The 25,291-nt window shown below is 42.8% G+C and overlaps 1 protein-coding gene across 2 annotated transcripts in view; it reads left to right on the forward strand.

Moving 5' to 3' along the window:
* Positions 1–25,291, forward strand: part of MYO3A (myosin IIIA) — a 270,931-nt gene that overhangs the window by 240,998 nt on the left and 4,642 nt on the right. For both annotated transcript variants that reach the window (XM_059729090.1, XM_019497913.2), the window contains 4 exons: positions 1,507–2,467; positions 4,140–4,278; positions 19,352–19,461; positions 22,031–22,071. In XM_059729090.1, coding sequence (XP_059585073.1) covers positions 1,507–2,467; positions 4,140–4,278; positions 19,352–19,461; positions 22,031–22,071 — 1,251 coding nt within the window. The remainder of the gene's footprint in view (positions 1–1,506; positions 2,468–4,139; positions 4,279–19,351; positions 19,462–22,030; positions 22,072–25,291) is intronic.

A 25,291-nucleotide genomic window follows, 5' to 3' on the forward strand; every position in this document is an offset into this window, starting at 1 on the left:
TGTTGCACTTAAAATGCCCAGAACTTGTGACCATGGCAAGGTGGTATCAATTTTTGCCACTATTTTGTGGAAGATGTCTCTTTGCTTTGTGGCGTGAAAGTGCAGACAGCCAAGATCTATCAACTTCTCCAGCTGTCCTAGGCAGCTGCTCCAGGGGGCTTAAGAATCCGGATCACCCCAGGAATTTCCACACAGGACTGGGCCCTTCATGCTAAAGGAAACACTTGCCTGGCTTCCCCACCTTTCAGAGACATTCCCCAGACATCTCAGGGACACATCTCTATAAGAGGGAAAAACTGGCCAGGGACTCCCATGGCTTCAGGGGCCTGATTGTGTGGGGGAAGTCCCAGGGCATGCAGGACTGGGCCCCTCAAGCTCTGGGAAAATGTGTTACTCATTGTCCCCAGCATCACTGGGTAGAACAACTAGCAATGTGTTTCACCCAATAAAGCAGATCAACTGTGCTGGGACACATCCTGACCCAGTTGATCTGCTTCATACAGTAATGCCTATTTCTAGCCTAAGTGCAATACTGTTCCACCTTCTTTAAGTCCCTGCAAAGCTGTTAATACAAAAGTGGGATGGGTTCTTTCCTTCCTCCCTGCTTTTTATGACTCCGTCTTAAGGGTAACATATTAGTGTGTTACAAAAGAGATGCATGTTTGGATTTTCAAGAACTTGAGCCAAGTGGAACAGAATCACATTTAGGTGCCAAAGTCCATTGACACCCGGATAGGTAGAATAGGATCTGGCCATTAGTATCTCTCTGTCCCAGTTCTCTGTCTATAAAATGGAGGTAATCTCACTTACTGTGCCACAGATGTGTTTTGAGGATAATCGTGTTAAAGGTTCCAAAATGCTCAGGTAATAAGTACCATATGAAATAGAAGGAAGTCATGGAAGGTGTCCAGGAGGTTTTTCAGGTGGCAGTTGGGGAAAAGAGGGTGAAAGACATTGGCATTGAAGCTTGGCTAATTGAAATTTGGCTAATAGTGAGAAAAGAAGCTCAGGAAATGTGCCAGTTATTTCCCTGGTGTCAAGAAATATTTTCATTGTTAAGTTTTATAACCTGGCTTCAGGTCCACAATGGTTCTTTTTTGGCATTGCCACCTGAAACCAGGTAGCTCCTCTGTTTGAGGATGTGTTTTGATCTGTATAAATATGGCAGATTTTGCAAGCTCCCGGAAAATGCCTGCCTTTATATGTTCTCTAGATTTTCAGTGTATTGTTGTCTATCAACTTTATCACTGGCCCTTTTACTGCATAGGTTACTATCCCCATTGCCTTCAAGAAGTTTGATAGGGATATCCTTCCTGACTTTGAATATCACTGCTATTCAGAAAATATATATATTCATTACCTCTCCTTAATGTGCTCTATGCAGTTGCCCAGTTTTCCCTTCCTGATGTATTAAATTATGGTTTAGTACACAAAAGTTGCTACAGGAAGTTGAAAGATAACACTACCTGTCTGCTATATTTCCCAAATGCAACATGTCTCATGCAGGGAATCATTTGTGAAGAAGGAAAAAACTGAAAATGCAGGCTCCATTAGTGTAATGGAAGAAGATGAGCAACCTCAAGGCAATGAAGAAAACCCTGCTGGGATGAAGAGTACTTCTTCTCAGACTGAAGAGGAGGCAGCTGTCATTGTGCAGAGCAATTACCCAAGCTACAGAGAGAATAAAAATCTAAAGGAACAAAGCAAAACAATGTCAGAACAGGAGTTATCTCCAGCAGAAAACCTCAAGCCAGAAGTAAAGCCAGATGAAAATGTAGCACAGGAGGCTGAGGCTGAGAGAGGCAAAAAAGATAAGGCTGCTACTGTCATTCAGAGCAGGTACCGTGGACACCTGGACAGAAAGAACCTAGAGGATAAAAGGAAAATGCCTCCAAGAGGTGGTGATGCTTCTGACAAACAAAACCTTCCAGAGCAGAATCTCAGTGACAGTAAAAACCAGAACTCTTTGAAGCAGCCATCTAGCAACACATCTATCAAAATAACAACCAAACCTGGCCTCCAAGAGCAGACTGCTGAGAAAACAGACAGTACAGATGACCAAAATCAAGTGTCCATGGTTGTCCAAAATGAGCATGAGAGTCACCTAGATACAAACCATCAGAAACACAAAGGAATAGTGCCTGTTGAAAGTAAAGGCAATATACAAAAAGACTCAATAAGATGTTCACATAAGCAAGTCAAGTTGGAAAAGCAAAGTTCAGAAGATCAAGAGAAGGCAGCAGTGGTAATTCAGAGTAATTATCGGGGTTACAAAAGAAGGGGGGAACTCAGGAAAGAGGGCATATTACCATGCAGAAATCAAGAGAGAGGCACAAAGAAGCCATTAGCAACAACAGTACATTTTCAAAACCATGAAAGAGAATGTTCTCATTTGGCTGATGACCATAAGACTCTCAGGGAAGGCTCAGAGAAAGAAGCCTGTGATTTGGCAACCTTTTCAAGACAGGTAAGACGCTTATAATGTTAGATATATTAACAGCAGTGCATTAGAAGAAAGCATGCTGAAAATGAATGTGAATCACACTCCTTTAACATGCAAAACACTGAAATTAACTGTAGGAAAGGTGCACTGTAAAACTGGGTGAGGTAGAGACACCAAGTGTTAATCTGTTTTCCTTAAATTGTGTCAAAATCTGTCCTTGTCCCAAGCCCGGGATTTCTAGGTGGTCTTTAGTGCACAGAAGTCCCCTCCACAAATGTTTCCAGTCAAATGCATGGGGCTAGCTGGGCAGGGGACAATTCCTTTTCACAATATCGCCCAGGTTTAAACATTTAATTTTGTTTTGCACTGAAATAAAAATGAAATAACCAGTGAAACAGGCAAACATTTATACAAAGTGTAATTGTGTTGAAATGTCCATTTTTTTAAATAAAAAAGACAAAAAGGTCAGGTTATCCTTCACACTGTCTGGCAGAAGGTAGGGGAGGCTGGCACCAGAGAAACTACCTGGTTCAGAGAGACATGAGTTTTCATAGGCAACAACACTGTGGGGAAGAGGGGTGGGGAGGAGATGTGAGCAGGCTATCAGCCCTGGACACCAACTGGACAGGGGCCAGCAGGGCAGGCCCTACGAGGAGAGGCTAAGGGACCTGAACCTGTTCAGCCTCCACAAGAGAAGGCTGAGGGGGGGATCTAGTAGCCATTTACAAACTAGTCAGAGGGGACCAGCAGGCATTGGGGGAGTCCCTGTTCCCCTGAGCACTACCAGGAGTGACAAGAAATAACGGTCACAAGCTGTCAGAGGGTAGATTCAGACTAGACATCAGGAGGCACTACTTCACAGTCAGGGCAGCTAGGATGTGGAACCAACTTCCAAGAGAAGTGGTGCTCACCCCTACCCTAGGGGTCTTTAAAAGGAGGCTGGATGAACACCTTGCAGGGGTTGTTTGACCCCAGTACTCTTTCCTGCCAAGGCAGGGGGTTGGACTTGATGATCTGCTCAGGTCCCTTCCTACCCTACCAACTATGAAACTGAGAAATATAAATTAATTGGAATGAGATAAAAACAGTCTGCCAGGCTGTGAAACAGGAGCTTCTTTAGCAGGAGCAGCTAAGAGACAGCAGAATTTCAGAACAAAGGCTAGCTTGATTGGTGAAATATGAAGACCATTAAAAAGAAGACAGGGTCACTGACACCTGTAGAATGAAGAGTTTAGAAGGGATCGGGTAGATTATTAAAAAGCCATGAAGTCAGTTGACTCCCTTAGCGCTGCCTGACTAGAAATGCTGCTGCAGTTGGTTTTATACTTTGGGTGGAGAAGGAATCAAAGGGGGATGCAAGTGTACCAGTGCACCCTCCCTGGATCCACCCCTGGTTATAGGACCCATTTGTACAAGCTGCTCTGCACCGACTGACTTCAGCAGGGCTTCATCGACTCACAGGTGGAAGACTGCACAGAGCAGCTTGCAGAATCAGGTTGCCAATTGTTCTTACCAATGTGGTGCTTCATACATTGCTGTGATGGGATTATTTCATATTTTCACAAAGCAGCAGCATAGTGCATAGGAGCAGTTTCTCTAGCCTCTGTTTGTCTTATGGTCCCATCTGCAAATTTTAACCTTTGTTTTTATCTTGAAACATAGAAATTAATCTCTCTATATATATATTTTTTTTTAGATATCAAAATTATCTGAAGACTACATAGCACTGCAACAAAAATTGAATGAAATGATTTTGTCACATCAGCTGACGCCTGTGATTATATCCAAAGAAAAGCAAACAAATGGTCAACTTTCTCCTCACATGTGTCAGTCAGGTAATCTTCAGTCTTGTTGTTTGTCAGGAGCAAATGTTCCATCCACAGAGGGATTCCCTGGCAGTGTTTCCTATTTCTAGTTTTTTTAGGTCATTGGGTCTCACCTCATGAACACATCCAATGATTGCAATAACCCTTCAGGTCACAACATCACACTGGGAGCTCATGTTGATGTACTTGTCCCCTATAACTCTTATATTCTAAAGTCAGTGTTTCTCAGGATGCAGAGCCTCCTTTTGGCAGGTCTGGCCTGCAACCCTTGTTTCTAGCTGCATAGCTTTGCCTTTGGCAGCACTAAAACTCATTTTGTTTGAAGTGGCCTTGGTTACTAAGCAATCCAGCTCACTTTGTATGACTGCCATGTCCTGTTTGTCTTGCTGCCAATCTTTGTGTCACCTGCAGATTTCATCAGCACTGATTTTATATTTGTTCCAGAACAGTAATGAACATCTTAAGTATTATTAGGCTCAGGACCATTCCTGCAGAACCCCACTAGAACCCCTCCATTCAATGGTGATACTTCATTGGCTATCATTTCTTTATATCTGTTATTCAGTCCATACCTAATCCATTCAGCATCTGCTGTGCCAGCATTGCATGAGACTATGTGAGCCTTAAATCAACCACCTTACAAAAGCCTAAGGATATTGCGGCTACATAGGCTGTAGACAAACATTCAGTGGTTGCACTATTAAGTGCTTCCGCACTCTGTAGCACTACAGAAATATAGTGCTCTAAGGGTGTACACATGTGCACAGTCCCCTGGCTGGAGGATGACAAAAATCACATCAAAGGCACATTCTCGAACCTGGGGTCAATAGTAGACTGCTGTTTTGCTCCCCGCCAGCCACTTTGAGAGCCAGTCAGTAAGCCTGATTACTTACAACAGGGATGTCCAACTGGTGGCCACAGGCCACATGAGGACTGCAAAGGCTCAATCCTCTGGGCTCCCTCCCAGCTACCTCCCAGATTCCCCCTATTGCTCTGGCTGCAGCAGCAGCCAGGATCTCTGAGCTGTCCCTCCACCTTCTGCACCTGTCCGAGGGAGTGGCATGGTGTGTGTGCCCACAGCTAGTGAGTTGGTAGCTTGTCGGTGTCTGTGTGTACAGTGGAGCAGCTCCCCGCACATGATCTGCAATGGTGGGGGAGCCACCCACAGGGGAGCCCTCAGCCTGTACTATTGCAGCCCTTGTAGTGTGTGGCCCCCTCCCTATGCAGACTATGTGGGTTTCAGCCTCTGGCCACTGAGAAGTTGGTCACCCTGACTTACAGACTGCACTCTCCAGTGGGCTGTCAGTGAGCAGCAATGCTTCCTGGCATTTCTGTGGTGGCCATGGCAGCTGTTCCCGCTGCCATTACCAGAGCAGGAAGAGCTGCCACAGTCCCTGCAGAAAGAGCACCTCTTTGGTGTTCTCATGACAGCGTGGGAGTGAGAAGGTCTGCCACAGGAACAGGGGCTCATGCTGGTACTCTTTTAGCAGCAGTGGTGGCAGCAGCAGTGGGCCTGTTCCCCTCACTGCCGCTAGAGCACTGGTAGTAGTGGAAGCCCCTGTTCCCATCAGCACCACTACTACAAGAGCAGCGGCAAACAAGGGTATGTGTTGTGCTAAAAATATAATGTCTGTCCATGGAACAGTTGTGTTTGCCAAAATGTATTTTCCTTAAAACTGTTGACTGACATTAATACTGTTATTCCCTTTTTATACTTCATTAGTTGAATCCATTGTTATAGTTGCTTTGTTACTGGTGCAGTTATGTTGTGAAACCAGAGGAAGCCTTTTTGGCAAGCCATGGGTGTTGGCATACCCCCTGCACAACAGGGAGCCCTGATCCATTGAGGGTTCCCTTTATCTTAGTACAGATGAGGCAGATGAGGTAAGCAGTGGGAAGGTGAGGAGTAGAGGTTAAGGATGTGAGTAAGAAGATCTTCTGTTGTGCTCTTTCCCACATGGACAGATGCATGAGGAGCTGTCAGAAAAAAAAACCCTCTATTTTTTCAGGTTGCCTGGCCTAATGGGAGAATTTCCAATCCTTCCAGCACATCAAAGGTTTAGGACATAGCCCAGACTTAAAATTTATCCCTCATTGTTCAAAGCATGGTATACTATTTCCACTGATTTGTATTTGTACTATGACCCATTTACACACACCCTCCATATACAGAGGGTCTTAATTACATGCACTTTACCTCCGCCCTTCCCACTGCCCTAGTGATGTAAAAGCATGCTGGTGTACTTGAGAGCCAAACCCCGTAAGTGTTAAGGTGACTCTGTAAATCCCCTGCTATCTACTGCAGCACACTTCAGAGACTGAAGCTTTCAAGAGAAAACAAACCTAAAATGGAAAATTCCATGCCAGGAGTTTGGGAGCTTCTTTCATTCTAGACATACTGGCATTAATGATTAGTAGGTTTATGCTGAATTCATGATTAAATTTTACTGTTTTGACAGTATGAGGCTAATTCCTTAACTGATATAGAATTAAAGGCCATATCATTGGAAGGCAGGAATTGGTCCTCCACTGAATGCAGAAAGACAGGATCAGGAAAAGGAGGAAAACGAGATTTGTTTTGCTAGTCAGAGAATGATCTTATCAGCTAAAAGTGATAACTCAGATGGAAATATACCTACATGTTCCTGCCATTCAGTTACACTGGTCTAAATCTAGAATAACTCCACTGCAACCAATAGAATTAGGATATTGTTCATATGGTAGAGATCCAGTTGGAGGTTTTTAGCGACACAAAAGGAAGCTAGGCACCCAATTGATTAAAGTAAATGGGTGTAAGGCATTTTACTCTCTTTCATATTCTTGAACATTTTCCCTTAACTTACCAGTGTCTCTCTCTCTACAATGCCACAATCTAGGCTTTATCCACTCTCTCCTTTTCCTTTTAAATGGCATGGGTTTTTTTGTGGTAACCCTGATGAGAAGTACTACAGCACATCATTTCGAACATGGGGATAAGGAATGTCATACACTCCTCTGAGCCAAATCCTGGTGCCATTTAAAACAATGGTGAAACTCTCATTTAATTACATTGCAACCAGGATGTTGCCCTTTCTTGAATAAAATGGAATCCATTTTTCACCAAGAAAAGCACGTGTGGTTTTAAACAAAAGGAGGATTTATTTCCTTTCTACTCTCTCCAGACAAATACGTGCACCTGTGACATGGCAGTACTTGATTCTTTTGTGCACCAAATGCAGTTATGAGGAATATAACATCTGAGAATTCTGATACACACAAAAAGCCCTGCTTTTATCTTGTTAAATAAAAGACAAGAAAAGAAAACTGGGTTTTTTGTTTGCTTGACTCAGGTACACTTAATTGCCCATTGGAAAAATGTCACCTATAATAATGCTTTCATGATTTCCAGCATTCATTACACAGCAAAAGGCCCTGCATATTCATCTTCACAAACATAAAAAGTTCTTATTTCTTGCTCTTTTCAAGAATGCTCATATAGATTCTTTGGAAGAACATTCGTAATCTAAAAAAAAATGTTTGTAATTTTGATTACATTGCTAACAACATCACCTTGGCAAATTAGTGCAATATTTGAGGGATAAGTGGGTGCATCCCTAGAAAAAATAAGCGATGAAGGACACAACTTTATTAAGACGATATAACCAAGCATGAAGTTATGCAAGTTCATATAAAAGGGCAGCTATAGCTTTTCTCATGACTTCAAACCTTCAAACCTCTATCTTCAGTTTCAACCCAAATTAATTCTTTCAGCCTGCTCATTTCCGGCCAACTGTTAGGCTAATAAATTAGTTAATGCTCTACTTCCTTAAGGAAAACCACCAAGCCAAACCCCATTGTGACTTGTGACAGGGGGCAATCTCCCAGGCCTAGTCACAGTATTGGCACACCCGCCTGTCTAGGGCAGTCTGCCCAGTCTCACCTGCCACACCATTGACGTAATGAAAAATGGTTGTAATAAAGCAGGAGACTGCCCATTTAAGACCCCAATGCCTAGGGGTTTACACATGACTCCGACCTCCCATTATCATGTCCCATGCCTTGCAAATGTCTCCTTTTCAATTACTTTCAACTCCAACTCATGGGCAGGCCAAACTCAGCCCCCTGCTTAGCCTCATACATTCACCCTTTCTCTCTACCCTAATGGGCCTCATGCACACCACCCACTCTTACTGGGCCTCTTACACACTGCCCCACACTCAACCTTCCCTGCTCCCTTAAGCGGCTCTCATAAGCCATTGCATTTGCCTACTCATATGCCTTGGCTGGCTGGCACACAGCCTCTCGGGCCTTCTCGTGACCTTCATCCAAACAGTGACCAGTCATTTCACCTTGCCGTGGACGGAGTTCTGACCCGAAGCCCCTCGTTGGGTGACTCTTACTCTCTCTCCCTCGCTAGGGCCAATTACTCGGCCTTAGGCCCACTTGCAGCCTCAGGTGTCTGAAGACTTACCTAGGCCTAGCTGCCCCCTCTCTGGGACCCACACTCTGCCCCTATGCTGTGGCCTTGGAGTATTACACCCCCAGAGGTGGAGGTGCCTCTCAATAGGTGTACCTGGCTCCACTACTGGGGTCTTACACCCCCATGAGCTCAGATACCCCTCGCATGGGCATTCCTGGCCCCACTACCCTGTGGTCATTATGACCCACCAGATGGTGGGGGCTGGGGTTATCAGGCACCCCACACGCCTTTCACCAGGGAGGTAACTGGCCTGGCATTTCTGGGGGACTGTCTCACCATGGACAGCCCCACCAGACCGCCCTTCCCTGGCAGGGTGCAGTTTTCAGTCTTACCCAGGACCAAGCAGGCCTACCTGCCCTGGTCCAGTTCCCTCATTACAGCTTCTCCTTGGGCTCTCTCTCTTCGGGCCCAGTTCTCACTCTGACCCCACTCCACTATTATAACTGCCAGCATGCTGGATGGCCCCTACCCTCTTTGGCTGTGATGTCCCCCTCATCAAAGGGTTCTTCAGCCCGTATGGGCTCTGGCCTCACCTCCAGGCCAGTCGGGGTGCCAGATAGCTCACCTTGGCCCTGGTCTGCCACTTGTGTTGGGCATAACTGCCCTTCAGCCTTTCAGGCCTGGCCCTCTTGCAGTGACCAGTGCAAGGAATCAGAAAGTCGGTTTAGCAGCTGCCGACCCCCATACTCCCAAGGGGTCCCTCCTGGGCCTCACCATAGAGCCCCTGGGTCTGCCCCAGCCAGATCTACTTGGGGTTTGCCTGGCCCCTTCTGTAGACCTACCAGCTGTTAGACCCATGCTTGAGCTAGGCCTTGTTCTCACTAGGCTGAAGCCTTCTTCCTGGGGCTCTGGACCCCACTGGGCCTGTAGGAACCTCCTGCCATCCCCACAGTTCCTCCCGTTCCTCCAGGGCGCTCGGAGCAGCAGCTCAGCCGGGAGTTGTTGCTCCCCAGCTGCCACCAACAGACTGCCCCCTCAGCCCCGAGGGCCTGGATCTAAAACGGCTGACTCATCAGGGCTGGCCTGCACCTGCCGGCTGCCTGCTCTCACCCATCCATGTCTACCAGTTGGATTTTGAAGTAAATTGTACTTACCCCAGTCTCCCAGTGAATGTAACTGGAAAAGAATTGCTACCTACCACCAAATAAAGTTTTAAAATTGCTAACTACCATAAGCACTCAACACTGACCAGATAAAGCCAGATTCTCCAGGCCACCAGGGCTGCTTTAGTGCAGTCTCCAGACCCCTAAAGTTAGTGGATTCATGCCATCCAGCAGACACTCCGCCTTTTCCTCATGCAGAAGGCATAACCATAATGGGCCCATCCATGCCCCATCTCACACCTTGTTTCACCAGTGACATAGAAGTATAGCCTCAAGGTACTTGCCACTGATTTTTCTTTAATGAAAATATGGGTTTTTCTCATTTAGAAAAATATGAAGCTAAAATTAATCCAACTCCTGGGAACTGAAAGAACATATTTGCTTATTGTAAAACAAGCCCCCACATTGGCTTGTGAACACTGAATGCCACAAATGTTGATGCAGCATACTACTCGCAGTGTTTCTCTGAGAGGCCCTTGGAGAAGTCATAAATACTTTATGATGAGAATGATGAGCAATTAATTGTGCAAAGCATGTTTTGCATTTTCATTGCCAGTATTATCTAATTTATGCAATACTGATAATTAAAATTGACGTTATCCTTATTTTCAAATGTGTTGATTTTATATCAGATCACTAAGCACACATCATGGATAGAATGAACACTTGGAGCAGGAGCACAGCTCAGCTGACCTTGTATTTACTTAGATCAGTCTCAGTTTGGTCGTATTTGCACACACTTCATTGCTGACCCAAGCATTTCCTACTTAAGTCAGGCTGTCACAGCGAATACAATAAAGATGCCTTTTGACAGATAATGACCGTTGCAAGTGCGGCAAAAGTTTCCTGAATTAAAGCCTGTAATGGGGAGTTGTGAATTCTAGAATTGCATTAAGTATGAAGTGCTTCTCCCCCTCCATTCCCCAGCCCACCCACCCACCCCCCAAAATGAATTATGAAATCTACTTTTCTTCCAATCTTGAGAAAAGCTAAAGGGCTGGTAGTTAAGGCACTCAGCTATGATGTAGGTGGATGATGGGAACAACTTGAAGCTCCATCCCATATGAGTGCCAGAAGCACTGGGAACAGTCTGTCATGGGTCTTTTGCTTGATGTGACACATGAAAAATATTGAACTCTTGAAAATGTTCTCAGGATGGGAAAACTATTTCCTGTCCAGCTTCAATCTATATGCAAGATATTAAAAGAAGAAAAAAGATTAGTAGTTATTACCAGGCTGGAAAGCCAGTTAGTTTGTATCCAAGACCAACTTCAAAAAGGTGTACATATGCTTAACAATAGTCCCAGGTATCCTAGATAGCTTTTCATTTATTATGGCTACATATTATCTAAGATAGGTGTACATATTACATAAGAAAAATAGTCCACTGTTGATTTATGTACCTAGGCTCTGATGGGGAAAAACAAAAGGAAAAACACATTTAGGATGCTAAAGTGGGACTTTGCCAGGATATAACCCTTCACATCAGGTAGTACCTGCTGTAAATACCTGCCTAACCAGTCAGGTACTGAGAAGTCATAGGCATCTATGTTTCTGCCAGTTAAAGTCCTCAGTTGCCTTGAATTTTGCTACTGCGTATGCATAGATGCACCTCCTGTTCCTGCCACCTCCCTCTACTTGACTAAACTGAGCCGTCTACCACCTAAACTTATTTGGGATTCACAAACTTGGCACCTCTGCATGTACATCCCCTGGGTAGAGTCACAGAGACCATTCACTGCACCCTACCAGTGTTGCCACAAAATACAGCAGTCATGACCAATTTCATCCAAAAAGAAAACTGAAATGGAGATGGCAGTATGACTGCCCACCTTTTGCCTAGTAGCCTAGTAGTTAGAGCACTTGATGATGTGGTGAGAGACCTGCATTCTTCAGGGTTCAAGCCCACATCTTCTGCCACCCATAGAATGCTTAGACTTCCAGGTTGGCCTCTGCACAGCTATGAATGAAAAATTAATAGGGCCAGAGAAGAGTTAGCACAATACTACTTCCCTCTACTGAGAGTACTCATCTGAGAGGCAGGCAGGGAGCAGGAGGGAGTCTTGGAGTCTACTCCTTGATGTTTGTGCATTTTATGCAAAGTTCAGAATGAACCCTGGATGCAGTGACCAGACACCAGGACTCTGCAGTAGGTGCCCTAAGCTAGAGTCCTGCTCCCTCTTGCTGAAACACTCTGGCCCCATGAATCTTGCATTTGTCCCTTTATTTCTGCAGAGTGGCACAACTTCAACAGAAGGGGTGGGGAGTGCCCTCTGCCAGCTCTGCCTCTAGCCTGGTGCTTATGGCACCCTTCCTCCCACCCCAGCATGTGGGAGATTTTTTTTAATTCCACAAGCTGAGGAGGTCCTAAAACCAGTGTCTCCCACCTCCTGGGGCAGTAGTCTAACCCACTGGCTATTGTAGCAAAGGCACTTCCCACACCTCCTCTGCCAGCTGTGGTTTAAAAAAAAGAGTGAACCAGACTCCCATTACCAAAAAGGACAATTTAGAGATCTAAGTCCAGGAAAGAATTTCAAGCTGTGAATCCCAGACTTACACAGAATCTCCTCATTCTGGAAGATGGATAAGAATTTAGATATACTCCTCTATTCAGTGTTTCCTATTAGCTGGCTAAGGTATCCCCTTGCTCAGTGTGGTTGCTGTTTTAAACCCATTTCCTAGACACCTAACTCTCCACATCCACTGTCTAGGGAGCTAAAGTATGTATATCAGGTTTTTAACTTCCATGCTGGGAGCCAGACACTTGGATGCTACATGTGGTAAGTTTGTACATCACCCCACCTAGATCTCTTTGTAGATCTGGCCCTACTTCTTACAAAAATTAGCAGCATTCCAGGTTTCTCTTCTTTTTTTTCTTCATGAATGCACCAGACTAAATTAGTAAAAAATGCTCCTATTCTGCTATCTCCTTGCCTTTAATTATTGCTCACTGTTCCGATGTGTAATGACCATGAAGCCTAAAAGACAATGAAGATGTAGATACATCAGTTACTTAAAAATACTGCCTAAAACTAAATTATCATCTTTTCTTCATAAAAAAAAAACCCTGGGAAACTCCAGGAAAAATTGAGCTAATAACCTAGGCTACCTATTGAATGTCTAAGGAGGAAAGAAGTGACATACCATTTATCAAAAAGGGAAAAAACCTTGCCATCTTTCTGACATATTTTAAACCAATGATTTTGTTTTTAGTACAGTTTTCACACTGGGCAGCACACTATCCCATTCCCAGCCAGGGCATTAATCAGTGGATAGCAGTGAATGCTGATCTTTTGTCTGTCTGTAAATCAGAAGACAGTTAGATGTATATAATTACTATGATGGTTTAAATGATAATTGCACACATTTTCTTCAACTTCACTGGTTTAATCTGTCCTTGTACAGCTGTAACATATGACTCTATAACTGTATTTTGTATGCCAAACTGAAATATGCCTGCCTTTAGAAATAGATTGGCATTGTTCATTTTGACAAATTAGGAGCTCCAAGGATAACTTTTTATAGTATGTTTCCAGATAATGAGTTTTGCTAACTACAGAAGGCAAAGAGCTGCAGATCACCTGGATGGCATGCTTGTGCCAACTACTTAAAAAGCTTTAAAAATATTCATTTAATAAAAATGTAAAAGCTGCAATATGAAAATCTGAGTAGAAGCTGCTACAGGTATTTTATATCAGCAGGGTTTTTAAATTGACTGTAAGTAAAATTTTGTTGAGTTTTATAAAATTGCACAAAGCAACCTGTGCAAGCCTCCTGAAATGAACAATATTCTCCATGGATTGTTCACCAGCAGGGATAGCAAAACGTACCTCTTTCCATGATAATGACTCTGCCTGTCATTGCATGCATTAAATGAAAAATCAAGTACTAAAGTTCCACTAAGGAATTTTCTGCTTTTAAGTTGAAGTCCCCATGAGTGCAAAATGTCCATTCAGTGCCACCCTTTGCAGGCCCATGCTTGTTCATGAGATGCTCTGGTATAGCTGAGAACTTAGCCCACTGCAAAAAGCCAAGGCAGAGTTGCAGGCTTTGAGGATATTCCTCTTAGTCTAGGCTGTTTGAATGTAATTGTAATAGCTTCTTAGGAAATCTCTGAAAGTAGGGGGAAATCTCCAGGTAGCATAGGGTCAGCAAAGCAGCCCTTTACCCTTTGCCAATTGTTCTTCACCTTTTTAGACTCAGAGCACCCATTATTTCACTCAAGGCATCCCTTGGAAAATGCCAGCTCTTAGTTTTCACTCATTTGTTGACTGCAGAGAAGTAGTGGAACAATTCTTCTGTTGCAAAGAATTCAGAAATACCATGACTTGTTGGAATGTTTTGGACACTATGGATTCCTATTTGAAATCTCTGGGTTTATCTTGCAAATCATGTGCAGGTGTTTGCACATGAAACAGTGCTAATATGTGGCACATTGTAACACCATAAAAGGATCTCATAGCACCCAAGGGTTCTGGGGCACCCAGATTGAAAATCACTGCTCTCTGTATATATCCCCAACCTTTGAGCCCTGGCTGGGAAAAAGGGATGTGCTCAAGTACCTTTGCTGTCCAGGAGTGGTCCTTTCAATGCCATGGCAGTCATGTGTGAATTAAAACTGCTCTCTGGAATCTCCTGTTTATGCTAGAAATAGAGCAGATCCCTGGCAGGGTATGAAATATGGGGAACCAGAAAGAGTATATACAGCCACATTACCCCACCAGTCTCCTCAGCTCATGAGTCAGTCAGAATCAGGGCCTTGATATCTATCAAGGAACTGAAAGTTGTACTAGTCCTAAACTTGTTGAAATCAGGGCACAATCCTGACTACTATCAACTCCCATTGAAAAGACTAGAATCTGAAGCTCTTCAGTATAGGACTGAGCCCTTCGTTCTGGGCAAGTGTGAAAATAGATCTTCTAATGTGAGGCATGAATTCAGGTTTGATAGCTTTTTACAGTCAGCTACCCTGAGAACTGCCAGATCCTCAGACCAGATCTAATGCTACCAAAATACTTGGCATTGCAGATTTCAAGTGGCATAAATCAGTGTTTTCAAGTTGGCGACCCTTTGATGGAAGTGAAAATATATGACTTTCCTGTGACACTTACTATTAAAAATGAACAATGTGCCAGTGATAACACTTTATAACACTTTATTGTGTATGTGAGCATGTGCATATGTGCACCTAATGGACTGATGGTACCAACTCATCCTTATTCAAGATTTTCTTTTTTTAGTCATCTCATACCTCAGTATTTCACACAAGTGTACAGGTGCTTGCTGCAATTTTTAGGGAAATTGCCTTGATCAAAACACATACAAATTAACTCTGAATGAATCAAGCTGTACAATCTTTATGCTGTTTCTTTAATTCTGTAGGAGCATCGGTTGCACCTGAGTACTCCGGTGACAGGTCCTCTATGAATATTTGGGTTAGATAGCCATATATACAGAAAAATAGCCCAGATGGTCAGATCATCTTAGATGCACTTGAAACCTTCGACAAAATTAGGACATGTTATAATTTACTCTGAAGAGACATGAAAACATGAGGAAATCTTTCCTGTGTAATGGAGTTAAGAAGCTGTTTAATTGACATATTAATAAGTGAATAATTCTACTCATGCATTCTGCCTCATTGCCTGCTGCAGGACTCTACTGACTGTCTAGAAAACAAGCACACAAAATTCGCCATCTCTCAGGTTCAGGTGTCTAATTTGCCTTTCAGCCTTGGCCCTAATTAAGTAAACCTTGTCTGGAAGTATTGGCGACTAACGAAAAGCAGATTTTATTACTCTATGCAATTAGTTCTCCAGTAGTACAAATACCTGCTATAGTATCTGTATTTTATTAGCAAAGAACTCACAAAATGGAGCAAAAAGAAATCCTTTCATCACAAATTGCATATCCACTAAGACAAAGAGGGCTAAATTCATCCTTGAGGTAACATCATTGATTTCATCTTGGAAAACTTCAAGAATATATCCAGGCTCCTATATAAACTTTTTCAGGATTTTGCAATGTGAAGAAGTCAGGGTTATATTCTTAAAGGACCTGCTGTCTCCCAAAATAATAATTCTCTCCTCCTAAAATCTTTTAATAGTTACTGATATTGGCAGTGCAGCATGTAAAACTCGTCAGACCAAGTGCATTTCTGCTAGTATCCCAATCTCAATTACTAAAGGCCGAATTCTGCTCTTAGTTACACCAGTGTCCCTCTGATCTGGAGTTATTCCATTACTTCTGAGTTATACCAACATGACTCAAAGCAGAATTTATCCTATAAGTTTGCCCCTCTGATTTACTGTAGTAACTGCAAACTCAGACTCTGTGGTAAATAACAAAAATGGCTATATAGAAAGAGAAATGTTCAGTAGCAGCTGGTAGCACAAATAGCAGTCTGTATGGACCTTGCAAGAGTAATACTTAATCCCAGTGACAGTGAAGACATGAAAATAAATCTCTGTTTGGAGAGAGGGTAGGAGATCAGCATTTCCAAATACTGGAGATTCAAAAGTGTGGAAGAAAATAAGAGGGGACATACTCTAGACCTTTGAACTTCCATCACATCCATGGAGCAATCAAGTGAAAATTAAATATGGGCATGTAAAATGTAATGTAGGCGTGCCTGTTGGCAGATTTTTCAAATGGTTTCACTACTAGTGAAGAATGGTACTCTTTAGCAACATAATTTTCAATAATCACAGATAATTTTCTTGCTGAGATCCTTCTGACCCTTAAAGACATTTCTTACTTGAGTTTTCAGTGCAGTTAGGAAGAAGAGTAACACTCACAGCTAATTTCAACCAGACTAGTGTTAATCTAAAATACTTTGGATCTTTGAAAATGATATGTCAAATAAGACAATGAATGGCATAATAGTACATATGCTCTTTTATTAGAAGATTTTTAAAAAGTGGAAGATATGAGAGATCGTCTTTCTTGTGCTTCTCCTTGTGCTCCAAATTTTCCCTACTTTTTTCCAAATTTTCCTTAAAACATCATAATCCCTCAGAAACAATTTTTGAAAATTGAATGCAGGAGTTTTAAATGTAAATAAGCTAGTTGTATAATTTTAGTTCTCATGTCTGATTTATATTCCTGATATGTTTACAAAAGAAACAAAAGAGGCTTGACTGTCCTTGGTCTCCTGTGTAAATGAGGCATAACTCTACTGAAGCCAAATGAATGTCACCCCTTTAAAAATAGTATGAATGGGAGTAGGGTCTGTCCCAGGATATGTGTCTTGGACCTGCTATCTGTTTAAATGAAAAAGTATAAATCATATATAATCTCAGTTTAGCAAAATTAATTAATTGCATCTAAATCATATTGTCTAAGTGAATTATCTATGCCCCAACTTAGAAAAATGCCTTTGTTCATTTAAAGGCAAAATGTTAAGAGATAATTGTCCATTCATTACATTAGGAACAGTCTGCATTTCAGATAAGAAGCTGAAACAATAAATGTAATCATTACCCAACTACAGTTTAAATTAACATTATTACTTCTGGCTCTTCAATATACCAGTGACCTTTAGAAGATTTTATTTATCACACATAACAAAAAACTTATACAGCTAATTTTGCCAGAGTCAACTCTGATGTATTGCTGATCACTTCTCATTATAAATGCTTGTGCCACCTTAATTAAAAGGCTCATGTAGATAGGATAGTTTTTATCTTCCTAGAGTAAAAAAATAAAACTTTCTGGTAGCCATTAAAGAATAATATTTATTCTTCCCCACCTCACCCACTTGTGTGGTTGACATAACTGGATCATGGGACAAAACTCACTACAGTTGAACTGTCAGTAATGTTTAAACATGCTTGCAGTGTTTACTAATATGAAAAAATTGTTGAGAGACAGATTCTTTCCCCAAGCACAATAGCCATCCAGCGGTTCCCTTCATAGTCGGCTATGAGGTAGAGTCTTGACAGGCAGAAAAAAATGGGGATTCAAGTGGAGTCACTGAAGATGTTAATATCTTGAGAAACAAAGTGATCCATGAAGAGGCCTTGTTCCCTCATATCATCCCTTATCTCCATCCATTGCCTTGGAAACTATTTTAGGTACAATGTTACCTTCAATAGCACTAATAGTCCTGAGACTGCACCAATATGAAGGAGGCTTTATTAACTTTTCTTTACTGTTGAAGCCAGGTGGCTCCAGAGCAATTATTCTCATCCCGGGCTGGGAGGGAGCACTACTGTATGGTGACACACCTTCTGCCATCACTGTTGCTGTCCCCAGCTGACCTTGGCCCAAAGTGTGCCACTCTCCTGTCACAGGCTGCAAAGAGCCACTGTGCAGGGTGCCAAACTCTTCTGTGAAGAGTGGCAGCAGTGGGCACATTTCCTCTTCCTACAACTGCTCCCTACTGCTCCCCCACTGTGTCCCCCACTAGCTGGGAGAAGGCACTGGAAGGAGGAACTTGCCTCCTGCCACCTCCACTGTCCCTAGTATGGGGGGAGCCCCAGAGCTGCATCTGCCCTTCTCCAGCTCCAGGCTACAGGGAGCAGCTGAGTGGGTCGGCAGGCTTGGGAGGGAACAGCAGCAGCATTGTGTAAGTTCCTCCTTCCCCCTTCCCGTGCCTGCGTGTGGCCAATGGGGGATACCCCAGGGGGGAAAGTAGGCAGGGAGCAGGTGCTTGAAGGAGGAACCTGTGCATCACTGCCACTGTCTCCAGCTGAACATGGCATTCTGCTTTTCCAACAGCCCCATGCCAACCTAGACAGCTCAGAAACCAATTTCTAACTGTAAAATTAGAGCAGGCCAAAAGGCAAGGTCTCCATTTTGTGAAGATGTGCATCCAAGATTTGGATGTTCGTTTTTGATTTGCATTGAAATGAAAGCAAAACTTTTGTTCAAAATTTTCCTTGGAGTAGAAACTGGAATTCACTCCCAGGGGACCATCCTAAGCATTAAGCTACAGAATCATCCTTTCACACTTTTACACAGTAAATGTTTAAAACTGTCCAAAGGAAGAGCTTCTGCAGAAAAGATTCCAAGAAACCTACCTTAGAATACCTGGTGGCCCAGTTGTCATCCCTCTCAGGTAGAGAGAAAATTTGAATCTTCCACATGCAGGTGAGCACCCTAACCATTAAACTGCTAGACATTGGGAGGAAGAATGTACCATCATCTCTCCATTTTAAGTCTCTCTGATGTAATGTAGCATGCTTCTTATAGCCCTTAGCTCTTAACACTTTTCCTTGAAATATCCAACATTAGCCAGTATCAGATAGCATTGTTTATTATATGGACCATTGGTCTGTTCAACTATATCAATTCCGGCAAGGTCTGTTTTCATGAGCACAATTGAGGATGGGATTAACAGATGCAGAGTCAACCATGATCACAGAAATGTGCAAAATGGTTATCTTTTAAAAGCACTATATGTAGCTGAAAGGGTCTTTTTTCTTTCTTTCAAATGGGTGTCTCCTCTGCAGGCTTTTATGAAACTCTCTTATTCTGTGAACAAATGAACATTAGTATCTCTTTCTTTTTCTTACAGTTGCTTGCAATGCAGAGGACTGTCGTCCCAAGCAGAGACCAACAAGGAGACCACGGAGACCCAAGTCTTTAAATAATCCTGAAGATTCCCCATACTATACTCTAGTGCATGTAAGATGGACAATTTTTGTGCATAAAAACTACCAGGCGTATCTTTCTAGACATTCCTTTAGAGTAGAGAGTAGGAGCTGCTTTGCAGTGAAAAGGGATGTACCACAAAATTCAGAACAGGAACTAGATGTCAGCTTGGTCCATGTTCAGATATCTACATCTGCTTTTCCTTTTTTTGTCTCTACTGCCATTAAATGTAAAAATGGAAGTGAGTAAGCAGAAAAAAAGGAAACTTAAAAAGCAGGTTAGAAGGCTTCAACAATGGGAGCAATTAAACACACTTGCTAGAGGCATGTGTGTCTTATTGGCTGATTTTAACAGCAAATGAAAGCACAGTTGATCAAACTGACTGAGACAATTGGTTCTCTATTCAGTGGAAAGTATCATAAAGGCCCTTAAGGAACAGGTTGATTTGTGTACCTAAAAAAAGGCAAGGCATGGGCCTAGTTTTGTACTCATGTAAAGCAAGCTATCATATTCTTAAATAAAGATCAGTACACGTGAATCAGATCTGTTTTCAAGAAGACAAGATTTGTAAGGCTAAGGACTCAAATGTAAAACATGACACTGAATTCTGTATCTAGAACTTTAAGAGGAAAAAGTATGTTCTAAAGTAAATGAATATCTGTGACAGGCTCCATAAAGCAGGGGCTAAAGAGTTAGAAGTAAAACCTTGGTAGTTTCTGAAAACTCATTTATCAAGAAAAAAACTCAACAGTGATGCAATTGGTGCAATGGGGAACTGATTATTTTGAAGTTAAATATCAACAGTAAACTTCAAGGCGGGAATTAACATCTGTATCAATTCATTGTGTTTATTTGCAAGAAAGAATAAAAGAGAAAGTCTACCTTAATGACATCAAATTAACTGGCAAAGAAGATGTGGGGACCTAACAGGGAGGCATGTCCTCCCTAGTGCTAGGTTTGTTTGATCTTGATATAGTCACTACAAATTTTCAAAAACATCTCAGACAAGCTTCTTCGGGTAAATGTGATATCAGGGTCAAAAGCCTGAAGAAGGGTGTTTATGCCTGAAAGCTTGCAAAGAACATTTGTCCAACTATTTAGTTGGTCTAATAAAAGATAATTACAGTTACCCAAAGAACCTTATCTGCCTGTGTCCTTAGACCAACACGGCTGCAACCAACAAACCCAAAAACATCTCATAATTTGTAGTCTCTCCATTTTTGGAATAGTCAGTATTCAGAGGTACCAAGCACCATTAGCCTCGCTTGAAGTCAATGGGAGCTGCCACTCTTTGCCTCTGAAAATTAGCCCACAAGAGTTCCAAGCTGAGTACCCAAATATTAAGATATCCAATAGGAACAGGTACTTTTGAAACTCTTGTTCTTCCCCTCTCTACCTTATGGTCCCAGTCTATAAAAATAGAGATCAGAGTGTGAGCTGGGACATCTCACACATCATATGTTGAGATTTAATTAGTTAAACTATATATTGTTTTCACTTACTTCCATGCAACCCCTGATTGCTGATTTTGAAGGTTACATAGGTGTGACTGAGGATAGAAAATGGCTTATTGCACTAATTGTTTTGGGGGTGTTTGTTGTAGCCATGTTGGTCTAAGAACAGAGGCATACAAGGTTCTTTGGGTAAATGTGATATCACATTTACCCAAAGAACCTTGCCTGTCATTGCACTAACTTTTGTAAGACGACACTTGCTTTATTTGATGTTCATTTTTAGCCATTCTGTCACTTTAAAAGGTAAGCTGTCTTTCTGCACTTACTTGTGAACCCAGAAACCTGTACTATACTTAATAGCCAGTTTCCTAAGTATGGTTGTTGTAGGCAAGAATTTTGATTTTCTTTACACGCTGGTTTCAAACTACTGAAATTCATTGGTTTTTATGCTAGTAAGTGGAAGCAAAATTAGATTCATTCTGCACTTGAAAATGTATTACTTTGTAAGTGTCGTGCTGTTAAAAATTCTGCAGCATAGCATTGCATTGTCTGTAGAGAGAGGCAGTTATTAGAGATAAGAAATTATTTAAATTCTCAAATAATTCTGCCTCTTCTGCAGCTTTGGATGTTAGTATCCCAAGGGTGATATAACATCAGTAAACTGCTGATTTAAGTATGACCATAGTCTAGTCTTTTTCTCTTAAAGGCAATGAAAAACTCCTTTGGCTTTAGTAAGAACAGGGCTGGCCCTTCTCCCAGGAATTGGCTAATAAGTAAAGTAGCGTATCAGAAGAAAATCTGCCTATGTTGGCCTGTATATGTCAATATTTTTAAAACATAGGGCCTTGGAACTCTGATATTCCCCTCCTACAGTTTATTTCATTTTTCCAATAATATTAGCACCTAAGATGCCTGGGAGAAAAATACTAGTTTTATCCTCACACAATACACAGATACAGAGACTATTAAAAATGTGTAGAGCAAGGTTTTTTACTCAATAAATTATGTTGTTCATAGCCATATATTTCATGGTAAGAACTATAGATAGTTCTTATACTGAGCATGCCTATGATCCAGGCCTTTGCATAAAAATGCATTAGGGTTTATTTAAAAAGTGTTACTTTTTAAATTGCTTTATGTTTTCTTAGAAATCAGTACAAGAAGAAAAACGGAAACTAAGAAAGGACAGGTAATTTTTCTCTTCCTCCTTTCCTTTGACCCATAGTGGTCCTTTTAGTGTTCTAGGAATAGTGAGTAGCTGCACTGTCAACCAAGAAAAAATAATATTAAGAAAAGGATATAATTATTATTTGATGATGCATAGATAGGGTATCATGTGCAAAGTAAAATTATGCCATTCGGAAGAAGGCAAAAACATTGTAGCATTCAGGCAGGCAGTTTTACTACTGCATAGTCTCTTGCCATGGCAACACAAGCATAATAATAAATTAAGCCAAGGTCCAGCTCAATGACAGTTCTAAAACAAAAACATTGGGAGCTTAAAATTCCAGTTCAAAGCAGATGAGCAGCCATTTTACTCAGTTAGCAAAAATTCAAAAAACAATGGAGCTCCCCTCCTTAGAAAGCAACCACTTGGAAATGCCACACAAAACTATATACATATTCATAGCGGTAACAAAAACAAAAATACCCATTGACATTTCAACCATAAAGGTTTTCCCACAGTGTAATTGAAACATTCTGGTGGATCGCCACATTCAGTAAAGGAAACAAAGCATATATCCTCTCCTTGCACTTTCTTGGATCTGTGTACTTGCTGTGTTTCTGAATGCATGGGAAGCTCTGGCAAATATACAGCATACAGTTTCTAGCAAAATTTATAACCGGCAGCTTTACTTAAACTTGTTTGGTGCTTCCCTATGATCCAGCAATCTAAGGTACACTTCTTAGTTGTTCCTTTACTTAATGTGTATCAGTAGTTATGCAGTATCTTATTCAAATACACTCCCACAACAGGCTGAATGTCTTTGCTATCACCTAAATTAATGGGGAATGGAGTATAAATCACTTTGCAGGAAGTAATCGACACCCTACATAGTTGACCCTACCTGCTGGTCTTTGGATGAAGCTCTAGGATAAAATATTTTTTCCTAGTAATTATAAGTTTTATGTGTTTATTTTTGTTTTTCTTTAAGGCACACTGAAACAGTATTTGTGACCAATGTTTATGTAATCTCCTACATATCCACAATCACCCAATAACACTTTAACACTCTTTTTTATTATTCCTATTATTTATAATCCAGTAGTGCCTCAGGATCCTCATCAGCAAGGATCCAGGTTTTTCATTTCCCATGAGAAAACAGAGAAAAGTGTGGATTTCTCCCTTTACCCAAGGAAAATGCAGATTTCTCATTTTAACAGAGAAATCATGGATTTTGCAGTTTGGCAAAGAGCTCTCTGCAGGCTGGCAGAGTGTCAGCCTGGAAGGGACTTGGGGGGGAGTGGGAGGAGAGTGGCCAGACAGGGGGTGGCAGGCAGCCCAGAGAGCAGCTCCCGTAAGTATCTTCGGTGGGGGGAGGTTTGAGGCCCCCATAGAGAGGGAGGGAGGGAGTTGGGAAGGGCAGGGCTGGGACTGGGGCTGGGGCTGCGGCTAGGGCTCCTGTTGCCACCCAACTGGGTGGTGCACAGAGCTTGGGGGCTGGGGCCATGTGCAGCTGCAGGGCCCTGGCAGGAAGCAGGATATGGCTGCAGGTGGTTTATCCAGTGGACAGAAGTGTGGGACCAGCTCCCCACTGCTGTGCACATTCCTGAGGGAGCAGGGGGGACCCATGCCCCCCAGATCTGTGCGCAGGGTAGGGGCAGGCTGCCCACTGCAGGCTTGGGCACCCCACCCTGCTGCCCTTTGCCAGTGCTCCACAACCCAGCAGGTGTGACCCGATACTGCAGGGCAGTGGTGGGCCATGCGGGGAAGCTCATTGCCATTGCAAGTCCCACACTACCCTGGAGAGGTTTCCCTGCCTGCCTGGATGCAGCAGGGGGCACAATCCTATGCCACTGTCCCTGCTGCTGCTGGGCACACAGGGTGACACCTTGCCAGAGCAGCGTGAAGCTCACAGCAGCAACAGGCTTTGCCGCATGCCCCTTGCCTGCCCTGCAGCACTGGGTGGCACCTGCTGGGCTACAGAGGCCCTGGGGGAGGGCTGCAAGGTGGGAAATACCCTCCCCTATGCTACACACAGATCTAGGGGGCACAGGTCTCCCCTGCCCCCTGGGAGTGTGCGCAGCGGCAGGGAGCCGGCCCCATCCCCACCAAAGCCCACAGCATGCAGGCAGCAGTGGGGAAGTCAGGCTCCATGCTCCACTCTGTTGCAGCAGCCTCCGCCTCCTGCAAGGGGCAGGGGGCTGCGGATATGGGTCTCTGGCCCCATAGCCCTGGCAGCCGGGGGCCACCTCTGGCAGGGCTGGGAGGGCAGGGGGTTGTGGGTGGGGGACACCAGCAGGGCCTGGGGGGGGGGGTCAAGGACATTGCATAAGACAAGGGGGGGAGTGAGGGGTACCAAGAGGGACAGGAGGCTGTGGGTGGGGAGTAAGGGGCACCAGCAGGGCTGGGGGCTGTGGCTTGGGAATGAGGGGCCTAGACCTGCATTATGTGAGCTAAGGGGGTAGGGGGAGCTCTGATTTTCCATGATAAAAACCCAAAAGAAAATACCAAAATTTATATGTATTTAGAATGTGTTTTATTATGGTGATTGAGGCACTGCCTGGCTTCCAAATTGCTTTAAAATTGTAAATATATCAAGAAAAGATTGTGTTCAACTGATGCCTATATATATATATACATATATATATATATATATATATATATATATATATATATATATAGTGGCCTTTCATTTTAATCATGGATTTTGGGGGTTTTATCAGATAATTTGCAATTTTTTATTCAGGGGAAACCAGGATCCCTGCTAATCAGTATCTGGGCCCCATTGTGTTATGCACTAATATGACTTGCATTCCATCCAGGCTGTGGTGTGCCCCTTATTGCTGCAAAATATTATGACCCCATTTTCTGTAAGATTTGGCCATTATTTAAATTTTTGGGTTTTTAAGTGAATTATTAGCCTTGCAACAGAATGGATAAAATGACAACAGTAGAAAATAAGGGCCCCTTTGCATAGAATAAGGATAGCATGGGCAGCAGCAGTGCAATTTTTTCATATTATCCCAATAATGCAACTCAGTTTTTGATGTGGAGGCATTGCCTCCTTTAGCCATTCTCTGCCACTATTTATGGCCAGAATGGTGCTGAATAACATACCTTCCTGCCCACTAGGACCTGCACTGAGACCACTAACTCCATTTTATCTATTTTAGGTCACAGAACTTCCCAGATCAGGTTCCATCACTATCTTAAGCAAGATATATAGATCTGTGACATTGAAATT

This window comes from Alligator mississippiensis, chromosome 5, assembly GCF_030867095.1.
Source record: "Alligator mississippiensis isolate rAllMis1 chromosome 5, rAllMis1, whole genome shotgun sequence".
Taxonomy (NCBI): Eukaryota; Metazoa; Chordata; order Crocodylia; family Alligatoridae; genus Alligator; species Alligator mississippiensis.